The 12,705-nt window shown below is 65.0% G+C and overlaps 1 protein-coding gene across 2 annotated transcripts; it reads right to left on the bottom strand.

Annotated features, from left to right (window-relative positions):
- Nucleotides 1–4,574: 4,574 nt before the first annotated feature.
- MRPL23 (mitochondrial ribosomal protein L23) lies at nt 4,575–11,401 on the bottom strand. 2 transcript variants are annotated; one of them, XM_029207035.1, is made up of 5 exons: nt 11,346–11,401; nt 9,540–9,662; nt 8,622–8,704; nt 7,900–7,973; nt 4,575–4,786 (listed from the first exon to the last, which is right to left on the bottom strand). In XM_029207035.1, the coding sequence occupies exons 1-5, from the start codon at nt 11,360–11,362 to the stop codon at nt 4,622–4,624; spliced, it is 462 nt and encodes a 153-aa protein (XP_029062868.1). In that variant the 5' UTR covers nt 11,363–11,401; the 3' UTR covers nt 4,575–4,621. The 2 variants fall into 2 exon arrangements, with proteins under 2 accessions (XP_029062868.1, XP_029062869.1); XM_029207036.1 differs by having other exon boundaries at nt 4,576–4,786; nt 7,918–7,973.
- Between the last annotated feature and the right edge of the window lie 1,304 nt (nt 11,402–12,705).

Genomic DNA, 12,705 nt, shown 5'->3' on the forward strand with positions numbered 1-12,705 from the left:
CTGGGCTGCTGGGTGCCCCAAAGCAGGACTCTCCTCGGAGACACTCTCAGGGGTGCCCAGAGGGCTCCCGCATGGAGATGGGTGCGCCCACACGGGAAGGAGAGGACCGCCGGCGAGGTGAATTGCACGCCGTGTGTCTGCCGGGACCCCTACAGAGGCCACGGGAGCTGCAGGGAGAGGAGCATCCAGCCCCGGGGGAGCCCCGGGACCCCAACTCTGCAAAGGCAGAACCAAGGATGCGCCCGGCGGAGCCAGGCCCAGGCCGGAGTGCAGCTGTGCAGGGACAGAACCGGGGTCCTCCAGGCCCGGCCGGCCTCGCGCAGGGAGGAAAGCGCGCTGGGCTGCCTTCCCTCCATCACAGCGCCAGGGGTCCAGGTCCACCCGAGGAGGTGGGGGCCAATCAAAGCCAGATGTGGGAGCAGCACAAAACATGGTGATTATTTTGACTAGGAAAAGCCCTATTTACAAAGAAATAACGAAGTGATCTGGGGGGATTTGTGCTGGGGATGATCTCAGTCAGGAAGGAGCGACACAGATGCTGAACAGGTCGGCCTGGCGGGCCGCGTGGGGAGCCGTCCCGGCCACTGCTTCCCGGGCCGGTGGCCCGGGTGTCCCTGCTTCCATCTTGGGGTGTCTGGGCCAAGCCACGTGGGGTGCAGCTCCCTCCAGGCAGGGCGGGTGGGAACCTGGGAAGGAGACCCAGGTCTCCGGGGCACCTTTCCCTTTCTCCCAAGAAGGCAAGCGCCCGGGGGCCAGGCCGGGGAGGCAGGTGTGGGGCGGTGGCAGAAATAGAGGGGTTTCCCTGGGGTGGGGTGCCCCTGCGCACGGTGGGACATGCAGAGAGAGCCAGCTCAGCTCTGAGAGGAGGTGGAAACCTTTGTCCTGACGGGACTCAGTGTCGGTTACGAGGATGGGACAGGCACCCACACGCAGGGCGACTTGGGGACCAGTGCACGAGTGTGCCAGCCCCCGTGCCCGGGGAAAGGAGGGTCTCCGAGGGCCGGAGCCGAGTGTCTTTTGGACCCGAGGTGCGGCATTTAGGGAAGGAGAGAGGCACAGGGATGGGGGTCCTGGGGCTGTCTGGAAACCCCCTCCCCGTGCCAGCCCCTGACCCCGACCCTGACCCCAGTGGAGCTCCCAGGGCCCCAAGGGGGCAGGCTGTTTGACATCCCCGTCCAGGCCCTGTCCAGCAGCCGGGCAGTTTGCGGACGTGGCCCATCTCTCCACAGCCTTCGGGGACTTTCAGGGACTGATAAACACCCTTGTCGGTGGTGAGGCAGCCCCGGCCTCCCGTGAAACATTCCAGGCTAAGCACCCGACATCCCCGAGCAATGATAACACACATGCCAAGCGCCATCCACGGACAAGCAGATACACAGTCTGTGGCCCATACACACCATGGAAGGAAACCCTGATGCGGGCTACAGCACGGGCCCGAGGGCGTGATGCTGAGCGACAGAAGCCAGCACAGACTCCACGTCCATGAAGTGTGCAGAACAGGCAAATCCGCAGAGACGGACGGAGGCAGAGGCTTGTGTCGGCGGGGCTGGGGTGGGGAGTGCGGGGCTGCCCTGTGGGTAGCATGAGAACGTGTCCAAACTGATCACAGCGATAGGTGCACACCTGCCTGAACGCTAAGACATCCAATGACACCCTTTCCATGGCGGATGTGAACCGTATCCCAGTAAAGCTGTTTGCAAACAGAAGAGAACGGCCCTTGACCAGCTATAGCTCTTCTGCCCTTTGTGCTGTGAGCGGGTGGCGGGGGCGTCTTTACCGCCAGGAAGCAGGGCGGCAGCCGCAGCCTCCAGCTTCAGTGAGAATAGTGGCTGGGGGCCCACCTGGACCCCGCCCCAGGCCCTGCCCGATTCCCAAACCCGCGGACAAGGCGGGGCTCTCCCGAGTGGCCGAGCTGACGTGCTGAACTGGGGGGGGGTCCACCACACTCATGCATTTGTTCATTCACGAATGGAGCTCAGAATTACATGGAAGTCGGGAGGTGGGAGGGAGGGGACCCTCTCGAGAGTCACCCTCAAGGGGACTGATTTCTTTAGTTTCCTTTGTGTTTTAATGCCTGCACGGGGGGTGGGGGGCAGCCCAGATGACCGGCTGTGTCCCTGGACCCGGGTCCCCTGCTGAGGCCGCCCAGAGGCCAGAGGATGGAGCCCCCGACTCAACTGGGGGTCCCAGCTGCAGAAGTGAGCGGGCCCCCCCACCCCCGGCCAAGGGGCCCAGCCAGGCGGTGGGTCACCTGCAGTCGGTTACTTAAACGATGCACGTGGAGCTGGGATGACAGCGTGATGCGGCCCCGGGGAGACTCTGGCCCTCGAAGAGGAAAACCAGACGCTGGCGGAGGGGCTGCGGCCAGATGGGCTTCCGCTCCGTCCTGGCAGCCCTGGCGGCCGGGCCTCACCTGGAGCTGCTGGGGGGTCTGGGATGCGTCCCGTGGGCCACAGGCCGGGACTGCTGCAACTATAACTCACCAGCACAGGCCTGCTGGCTCCAAGCAGGGCCCGTGGCAGCCACAGGGGACTGAGAAGGCGGCTGGGCCCAGCCCCCAGCGCCTCCCCTCACGGGCTCTGCCTGCCGTAACCTGGGTCTCACAGCCCCCGCAAGGCGAGGAATGGCCGTAAAGAAGTAGCGGGGGTGGGGGGGGGCACAGGGGGCGGTGTTGTGGGCTCTAGTCCTCCTCCTTTGTCCCTTTACTTTCCCCCAGGCACTGGCCCGGGGTGCTCCTGGCAGGGCTGTCCCCACGGGAAAGGGAGCCCCCAAGTCCACTGGGTCGGGCCCTCCCTGTTTCCAGTCCCACGTGAGGCTGTCCAGCAAAGGCATGAGTGGGGAGGATGACACACAGCCTAGGGGGCCCCCAGCAGACCCTCCTCTGGTCCTCACGTGTGGAGGAGCAGAGGGGAAGAGGATGCTGGGACCGAAAGTCTTGACCACCATCTCCCAGCCGGGCAAGGAAGGGGGAGACCAAGGCTGGGAGAAGACGATCTCGGGGCCCACCGACCTGCGGCAGAGAGACCTCCCGAGGAGGCACCGGCTATCTCCCTGCCAAGCCTCCAGCCTCCAGCCAGGGAGGGGCAGGGGTGTCAAACAGCACCTTCTCAAGGCTCCGTGCCTGGGGAGGGGCAAGCAGCCCCCCAGCTGAAGGCCCGTTTCCTGTTGCTCAGCGCCCTGCAAGGCAACTCCACCCCTGCCCCACACACTCGGCTCTGTGCCGGACGCTGTGTCCCACCCCCACTCGGCGCTGCTGTGGCCACTCCATCCACCAGCCCTGGGGGTGCCGAGGACACAGGACGTCACGGCCCGCCTCCGTGGCTGTGACCGGCAGATGCCAGGCCCTGGGGGATGCGGAGGGCACAGCGAGGACAGCAGAGGGCCGCCATGTGGGAAGGGCCTGGGGGCTGCGTCCGGGGGCGTGCGGGCGGCCAGCTCTGGAAGTGCAGCGGATGAAGGATGGGATTCCTCCCCTGGCCTTGAGTCGGGGTCCTCGGGGCCCCATGAATTATTTCTCTCAGGAAAATACCATTGACTCCGTTCTCCAGCCTCCTTCCCGACCTTCCCCATCACTTTAAATCAACGCTGAAGGGTGGAGTTTGCCCGGACCTTCACCCTCCAGCCGGAGGGGAGCTTCAAAGGCCCACGTGACGCCCCCCGTGTCCCTCGGGGTGGAGGGGGCCAGCCAAGCCGGCTCCCCACTGTCCCCCCCCCCGCGGAGGGAAGAGCCAAGCTCCAGAGCGGGGAGCCGGGAGGCCGCGGAGGAGGGTGGTCCCTGGGCCCTCGTGGCATCTGGCATGTGTCCCACCCCCGGGGCAACGCGGCCCGACTCCCCGAGGCACCCACGGTGCTTTCTCGCTCGCTCCCCAGATCTCCAGGCGCGCGGACACGCAGAGACGGGCCCAGCCAGCCCGGGGCGGCCTCACCGCGCCCCTGCCCGGGGGCGGCCGCGGGGCGCTGGCTCCCGGGGGCGCTCAGGGTTAGGCTTTTAGCTGCAGGGCGTGATTCAGAGAGAAATCAAGCTGTAGGTGCATCTCAGGAACCGGAGATGCAGGGAACCGGGCTCCCAGACCCCCCGGGACCAGCGCCACCTCTACCCCACCCCACGGGTCCCCGGGTGCTGGTCGTCCCTGACGGCGCTCCGCTTCAAACACGCAAGCCTTCGGCTGGCAATCTTTCCAGACGCGGCCTTGCTCTGGACTAGTCCCCTAAACCCCACTCTCTCTGGATCCCCCACCCTCCCTGCTCAAGACCACACTGGACTGGGCCACCCTGGACCCCCAGCCCGGACGGGCTCTCTCCCAGCGGCCACCCCGACTCCTGCCCTCAGCACTCACTCTGATCTCCCCCACAAACCGCCCAAAGCAAGCTCTTAGACAGAGCAGCTCAAGATGACTTCCCGGGTGCTCTGGAAGTGGGTCTCCCCACAACTGGACAGGGTTCCGGGCCTGCCTGGCTCGCCTTGGGCCCATGGGACCAGGACGAGACACGCGGGCACACCTGAGGCCGGGCCCCTGCTCTCAGGGTAGGGGCACGGCCCAGAGCACAGAGCACAGGGTGGGGGGCCTGGGCCGGTCTCCACAAGCAGCACTTTTATTTGAGCTGAGCTGTCAGCCGCCCGTCACAGGCTGAACCAGCCGGGGACGCCCCCGAGCCGGGGGTCGCAGCTCTGCCTCCGCCGCTGGTCTTCCAGGACCTGGTCCTGCAGGTCCTCAGTCACAGAACTGCCTTCAGGCCTCTTTTTCTCAGGAAACAGATCTGGGAACGTGAAGGTCTGTCCGTGCGCCTGGGGAGAAAAGACACGGGCTCAGCCTGCAGCGCGGGCGGGACAGGCCAGGAGCCCCGTGGGAAGGTCCGTGGCCAGATGGAACCTGCCCGTCCGTCGCCTGCAGGACAGACGCCGGCCGGGCCCCGGCGCTCCGCGGTGCAAACCATTGCTGTGACAAGGCCCCTCATCGAGGCCAGCTCTTCAGGCAGCGTGTCCCCATCCGGGGGAGCCCAGCAGAGCACCCACTCCCGGCAGGAGTCGCCCGGCCATACTGTGGGCAGGGGCAAGGAAACAAGGCACAGATAGCGTCTGCTGCCTCCCTGGAACGTCTTCCACCCAAAATACCTACAGGCCTTTACCCACATTAAAGACTAACCCTCCTCCCGGCTCAGAGCTTGGCAAATAAAACGCATGTAACGTACAAAGAAACATACATGCGAGCAGTCTATAAATCAAGACCGGCTTTGCAAATTAACTGGTTTTACGTCTTTCACTAGAAGTTCAGAACACGTGAGTGCCGGCCAACTCCCAGCCCGGACCCCCAGCACGTGGCCGGGGTACCAGCCTGGCCCGTCAGTGGGCTGGAGGGAGGAGGTAACCCCAAACAACGTGAGGTGTGGGGCCACCTCCACGCGCTACACATCGCAAAGCAGCTCCAAGGATGGGGGGGCGGGGGGACGACCCGGGCCAACACTCCCAGGGCTGCGCCGTCCACCTCCAGACGGGCAGAGAAGGACCGGATCTGGAAAATTTTAATAAGTAAAATCAGTGAAGTGCGCTCGGTTCTTGGAGACCCTTGTTTTGTAAAGAAATCTGGATTCGGGCAGGCGGCCAAGCGTGATCTGAAACAGCCCACATACTCGGCCCTGAGAACGGGAGGTTCACGTGGCGCAGGGTGCAGCCCCGAGCGATGAAAGGCAGCAACCGTGTGCTCGGTAGCCAGCCTGCAGGAGGATTCGCTTACACACTTCAAAACTTTCTTTCTTCTTCTTTAAAATACCAAAGGGCAATAGTTTACATGCAGGGCTGATTGCCCAGAACGGGGGATTTATGTTTAATATACCGAGGTGATTCTGCTAGTTTTCTGAGGTGGGGGAAACCCAAAATGACATTTTAAGATATAAATACAAAGATGGCAATCCGCAATGGCTTGGGAAAAAACAGGGGCGCCGCCGGGAGAAATTCCTCGTTTCTCACCGAGACAAGCGCCGGGTGTGGGGGCCGACTGCGGCTCCCGGGGGTTCCCTTCCTGGAGAAATTCACCTTGTACTTTCAGAAATAAAACCCTCCATCCTTCCAAAGCTGATCAGCGGAAAAGAACAGGAGGGGAGGAAAGTGTCGCAGTGAAAAGCGAAGACGCCGGCCTGGGATGGTGAGGGGCAGGCGGGGTCGGGGGAGCAGGCTCTCCGGCACCAGCAGGCGTCAGCGTCAGCCTGGGGGCCGAGGCTCCTTGCTGTGGGGTGACCCAGGCTCGCTAGCTCCCCGACTCTGGGCCAAAGAGACGGTTACCAGCTCGTGGGAGGAAACCCGGGACCCCCACTACGGGGGACCAGCTTTGCCGAAGCGGCCAACTCTGAACAAATCCGGAAATTTCACTTGTCTTTCTGATGGACCTCTGTGTGCTCTGCGATCAGCTCGGTGATGAGAAGCCCAGAAACGAGGCCCCAAGGGACACACGGGGAGGACGTCTCCATAGACGGAGGACAGAGAGGGGACCCCTTCAGGGGGCGAGTGTCCAACCCCCCGGCCGGTTTCCAGGCACAGATCTGCCGGAGCCGGGCGGGGTGGAGGTGGGGGGGATCCGTTACAAATTTAATTTTGCAACAGAGGGAAGCGTGCCCGGCGGGGACGCCCTGTGTTCCCACTTGTGCTGCCCTGATTTCACAGGGGAAGAAAGGAGGCCGGGTGGCAGCTGCAGATACCAGATCCCAGGCCGCGCAGCTCAGCTTCCAGAGCGAGGTGGGGCCCGGGAAACGCAAGGGCTCGGATGACTCAAAAGCCACTTGTAACTATAGCTCTCGCTGAAGGGCCTCGTGGCGAATGCCGACATATGGGGTGTCAACCGGCGTGCCGTGACAAAGACAGATGGCCCGATTGAACACAGAGGACACAGGCGTCTTTATGAGGCCAACGGCCACTCTCCCTGCCTGGACTGGCTGACTTTATGCACAGCAAATATTAGGCCAAATAATTACGGGGGCCCCTGTTTAGAGCAACTGTGACCGTTTTTCAGCAAAGCTGCCATACTAACGTGGTCTTTCAACAAACTACCTCCTAAGGCCCGAAATAGGCCCTGGGGCCAGAGGGTGTTTTCATAATAGCGCTACTGCCATCTAGCGGCCCCGGGGCCCGCGGGCTCCCCGCTCCGACCCAGGCTGTTTACGAGGGAGCTAAAGAAACTGGAAGACCCCCACCCCCTCCCCCGCCACCCAGGGTTTCAAACGCAGGGCAGTTAACAGACTCTGTGGGCAGGTCCAAGGTCACCTGCCCCAGCAGAGGAATGCTGCCTGCAGCCCACGGGGCCTTGGTGCTGGGTGGCCAAGGCTGTCCATTCTGAGTCAAGAGCATATCTGGGAAAGTACGTCTTGGGGCAGCTCAGGCTGGAAAGGAAGAGCCCGGAAAGGGGCTTGGAAAACGCGTCTCCCTCCAGCCAGCTCTGGGTTTCGGTCAGCAGAGGCTCAGATGGGGTGCTGGACCCTCTTTCCGGAGCCCCTTGCTAGGCAGGGGACACAGCGAAGAGAACCTGGGCGAGTGTGCCACACCCCGCAGTCCAGTCCAGAGGAGAGGGGGTCAGCCAGGACCCCAGCACACCCCAAGTGGTCTGGCTTGACACTGAGGCCCCAGCAGGAACCTCCACCCCCATGGCATTAACTACTTCCTTGCTTTGATGCTTGCCAGCCCTGGTTTCTGTCTGAACCCACCCTCAAGCCCAGCGGGCCCACACCCGCCCACTGCACGCCCAGGGCTGGCCCCCAAGAAGTTCCCCGACACCCATCCCCTCCCACCTCTGAGCTGTGCTTTGAACCCCAGCTCCTCCCGGGGCTCCATGTGGATTAGAACTGAATGCCAGCCTGGGGCCCCAAGATCATGCCCACCCCCCGCTCCAGGCCACGGTCGGGGTGAGCGCTCACCAGCTGCACATACGCCACCTTGTAATCTGGTTTCTTTATCCTGACGTTCCTGTAATCCCTCCTCCTGTTGGAACCTGTTGGAAGCCGGGGGAAGACAAAAACCTTCACTCCCAGCATGAAGTTTTCAGTCCCACTAATCCAGGAACCCACTTTCTAGAAACAGGCAAACACGCAGGCACCTTCGGGCTACAGACTGCAGGCGGCACGCCCTGGGCCACTAGGCCAGGCTCGCACAGGCAGGCGCCACCACCGCCAACCTCCGCTCGGCGAAAACCCAAATGTGCCTAAAATAACTCAAGAAACGGCTTTCTGCCCTGTCAGCACAGAGGCTCTTGCTGTCTGACCTCCCCTCGACGGAGGGTCGTCATATTTACAACTGGGCAACCGGGGGCTGGGGGGCAGGGGTCAACAGGAAGGAACGAGAAAGGCCCAGGGGAATGAAAACAGTGCTTTGCTGACCGACCCAGGGGCAGGCGGGGGGGGGGGGGGGGGGGTTGAGTGTGGGGCCCTGCTCTGAGCAGCCGGCAGGGCCGGGCCACCCAAGTTCTACCGCTGAGAGGCCACCTCACCCCTGAGGTCCCCCCTCAGTTTCCTCATGTGCAAAGGACCACGTGCAAGAGTGGCCGCGAGGGGGGACCAGGCCAGCGACGCGGGCAGCCTGGCCCACAGGAGCTCCGCGGAGGACCCCACACCAGAGGGCAGCCCCCGCCCTGGGCACCCACCGTGCTGCACCCTTGTCCGCACAGCAGCCACGGGCACATTGTAAATGCGCTCGAGATAACTCCTGAGGTCCACTCTGGTCATCCTGGGGCAAAGGAGAAAGAAAGGAAGTCTGAACAGGGCCGAGGTACAAGGCGGCCCACCCGACGGGCTGAGCTGCCGACCGCAGGCCCCGGGTGGGAGCGGGCTCGGGGGAGGCCAGGGCTGAGGCCGGGCCCCGCTGACTCCGGAGATGCAGCCCCTGGTCCCCACCCAGCACACTTGCATCCGGACGCAGCAGTGAGGGGGTGACGGGGGACCAGCCCCCAGGACCCAGTTCTCTTCTCCCTCCCACTGGCCACACTCCCTGGGGGCCCAGCTTTCAAGGGGAGGGACGGGACGGTCTGCGAGTGCCCCCTGGCTGCCAGGAGCTGCCCACAGCACCCTCCCAGCAGGCGCTTCCCAGAAATGACGGTCAAGGGGATGGTGGGCTAGGTCCCATTCCCTCTTCACCCTGCATGGGCCTCACACGGAAGCTCAAGCCAACCCCGGAACCCCTCAGACTTCAGCATGGGACACAGGGAGGCTGTGTCCCTTCGGTAACTGGGGCCTCCGTGAAGGCCCCATTTGAGGACGAAGGCTTTGGAAGCCATGGTGAGCGGGTGCAGGAGTCAGAGCCCAGCCTCCTGGAAAGCGCAGCTAGGACCAAGTCAAGAAGAGAAGTCAGGTCTCAGGCCAGGCTTCCCAGGGGGCGGCGGGGAGCACAACACCCCCGGGCCCTGCACACACCAGACCTCGGGCAGTGTGGAGCTGCCTGCATAATTTTCACGGCAGGAAGAACCTTGCTTGTGAGTGGGGTTCGGCGGCACCTCTAGGGCTGTGGGCCCCTCGGGGCACTCCCCAGCCTGAATTCCTCTGGGGGCGGGGAGGGGGGGGCTTACTCCATGGGGATCCGGAACTGCACGGTGTCCTCGGGCTGGGCCATGCCGGGCCGCACCAGCTGGATGAAGAAGTTGGTGCGGAAGACCCGGAGCTGGGGGTTGCCCAGCTGGTACAGAGGGTACCTGCAAGGGGGAGAGGGGTCGCGTCAAACGCTCAGAACACGAGGCTCCCGGGACACCCCAGCAGGGTCCACAGGTCATCACGCCCATGGGGCCGGGGAGCCAAGGGGGCAGTCACCCACAGGCCACCCCCTTTGCTCACCTGGCGTGGGCAGCCAGTCCCCAGTCCCCGGGGCGGTGTGGCCTGTTGACCCCCAAGGTCAGCCTTTGGAAAGGACCGGTGAATGATTCATGAACAGAGGCCAGAGGACATGCCCACCCCACCCCGTAAACAGGCTCAGAGTCATGTGTTTGTTCAAAGTGCCGGTCCCAAAGGCACGCGGCCCCCGCATGGCTGTCACCCTCCAGGAGTGGGCCCCACACAGGGCACGCCCACTAGCTCCCTTCAGCTCAGGTGAGGTGGGATCGGTCAGAACCAGCTTATTCTGCACTGGCCCACCCCCGCGGTGGGGAAAGGGATGGGGCCACCTCCACACCCCCTGTGCTGGGAACACCAGCTCATCCTTGACAAGCGTGAAGATCAAAAGATAAGAGGCTGGGGAGAGATGGTGTGTGCAGATCACCAGCTACAAGCTGACCGCCTGCCTGCCCCACCCCCAGAACCCCCAAAGTGAGCAGAGGCATCTAGAAGGTGCAGGAAGCTACCACCTGCGGCTCCCACCCAACTGCCCCTGCCAGCTGGACCCATGCCCCCGGTGGGGTCTGGTGGGCCAGAAGGGCCACACTGCCAACTGGGCCTCGGGGCTGGGGTGAGGAGGGGGCCCAAGGTACACAGGGACTGCAAGGCGGGGCCAGGGGTCTACTGGGAGCCCAGGGGACGGGTCTTGGTGGAGGGTGGGAGCAGGGGCTGAGAATGCCATCTAGGGTCCCTGGTGGCCAATCTGCAGCACAGCACGTGGCCCTGATCTTGGGGAGCACCCAGCACCAGGGAAGGGGGCTCAGTGAAGCCAAATCTCATGCTGCCTCTGGGCCTCACAAATCTGGGGAGCGTGAGGGGGTCAGGAGCCGAGGTCCAGGGTGTGGCACTCTGAGGGGGCAGGGCTCAGGCACCCTGGCACGGGCCGGGGCACCCGCATTAGAACGAGAGCTGGGCTGAGTGCTAGGTAACGTCTCCCGGGGTCTCCTGGCGACCCAGTCCCACGTGGCAGCTGCCCCATTAGAACCCTGTGGCACAGCCTCCTCCGCTGTGCCGGAGAGGCGGGAGGGGCAGGTTCTGGAAGCGCAGGGCTGCTCGTCCCGGACCGAGCCTCGCTCTGCCCTCGTGGGGGTCCAGGCCGGCGGGCGGCCACCCAGGCTCACACCTTCCCCCTGGTGACCAGCGGCAAGCACTGCAAGGGGCGCAGTCTGGGTCCCCTGGGGAGCTGCGGGGGTTGGAGTAGCAGTCGGCCGCGGGGGAACCGAAGCCCGAGGTCGGCGGAGCCCAGACCTGCCAACCTTGTCTCCCACCCACCCGCGCCAAGCGTCAGGCCCGACCCCCAAGGGGCGGCCCGGGCCCCTCCGGCTCCGGAACGACCACCCCCGCCCCAAGCCCGCCCCGCCCCGCCCCGCCCCGCCCCCACGGGCGCCTCGACGCCGCACGTTCCGCGCGGGTCTCTGAGTCACGTCCCCGCGGCCCGGCCCGGCCCCCGCAGCAAAGTCCCGGGTGCGGCCACGCCCCCGACCCCGCACCCCGGGACCCCCACTCACAGCACATTCCGCGCCATCGCCGGCTTCCGGGGCCGCGGGCGGAAGGAGGGGCGCGCCCGGCCCGGCCCCACGCCGCCGCAGCGCCCCCTGGCGCCCAGGAGGACGCGCGCAGCCCACGCACCTGGGGCGCACCTGGCGGCCCCCCCCACCAGCCCCACCGACCCGCTCACCTGAGCCCCACCTGACTCCCGAAGCTCCGCACACCCAGTACCCACTCCCCACCCCTCACGCCCCGCTCATGCCCAGCAGCACACCCCAGTCCCACATGTCCCCCCTGCACCCTGGGCCCAGCACACCAGTGGACCACCACGCATGGCCCCCACGCACCCCCCGTGCCCAGGATAACTGCAGGTCATCCCGCCCAGAGCCTGCCACCCTTCCAGCTGCTGGCCAAGGTGGGAGGCCGGGGGAGTTGGGGAGGGGAGGGTGTGTCGGAGGCCCCTCTCTCCACCTGGCGGAGGTGGTCTCCTCCCTCCCTCCCTGGCCCCCATCCCAGTCCTTCTGGCCGGCCCAGCTGGGCCCTGCCCTGGGCCCCTCTCCCCGTCCCCTGAGACCCCCCAACCAGGTGCCCCAGCCACGCCTCCTCCGTGAGGCTGCTGGCTGCTTCAGGCCTCTGCTGGGCACCCCACTTCCAGCCTCCACACAGCACAGCCCTCACGGGGGACCCCTCCATAGGGCCAAACCCGGGGCCCACTGCCCACCCCCACCCCCGCAGACACACACACAGCAGGCAGACCTGTGGGGAGGCGAGGGCCGCAGCCCCCCTCCTGCCGGTGCCGGTCCCCAGGCCCTGCTCTTCCCCTGGTCCCCTCTGCTCCCTGCTTCTAGCCTCCCCCAACCAGACTGTCTGGTTCCCCTGTGCACCCCACAGCACCCCACCCTAAGTGCTCTTCAGGGCAGGGAGGGCATTCCACAGTCTGCAGGGAGAGAAGGAACCCCAGGAAGCAGGGGAAGGTCCAGGCCTCCAGGGTGGGGATGGAACGGCAAGGAGGCACTAGCAGAAAGACCCTGAGGAGGGGCAGGCATCGCGCTCCTGTGAGGCGCTGGGTGCTGGGCAGGGGGCTGGAGCGCCCTCCTTACTGGAGTGTTTGGTGGTGGAGACCTTAAGTGGATTCGTCTAGGATGAAGAAACTGACATTGGGGAGCGGGTGCTGGGGAGGGGTCAGCTGTGACTGGGGGGGACAACGGCCTGCTGGGGAGGGCCAGGGGAGGGCAGAGAAATGTCCGGCCCTTGTGGGATGGAGGGGGTCCAGGCTCGTTTGCAGGGGGACACGCCATGCTGGAGGGGGCCTGAGCTGCAGGGCCTGCTGTGCCAGGGCCCCGTGAGGCTGACAGGTGACCTTGGCAGGGCCCAAGGAGG

The sequence above is a fragment of the Monodon monoceros genome, unplaced genomic scaffold (genome assembly GCF_005190385.1).
Source record: "Monodon monoceros isolate NGI ecotype Baffin Bay Population unplaced genomic scaffold, NGI_Narwhal_1 Super_Scaffold_7, whole genome shotgun sequence".
In the NCBI taxonomy this organism is placed as follows: Eukaryota; Metazoa; Chordata; class Mammalia; order Artiodactyla; family Monodontidae; genus Monodon; species Monodon monoceros.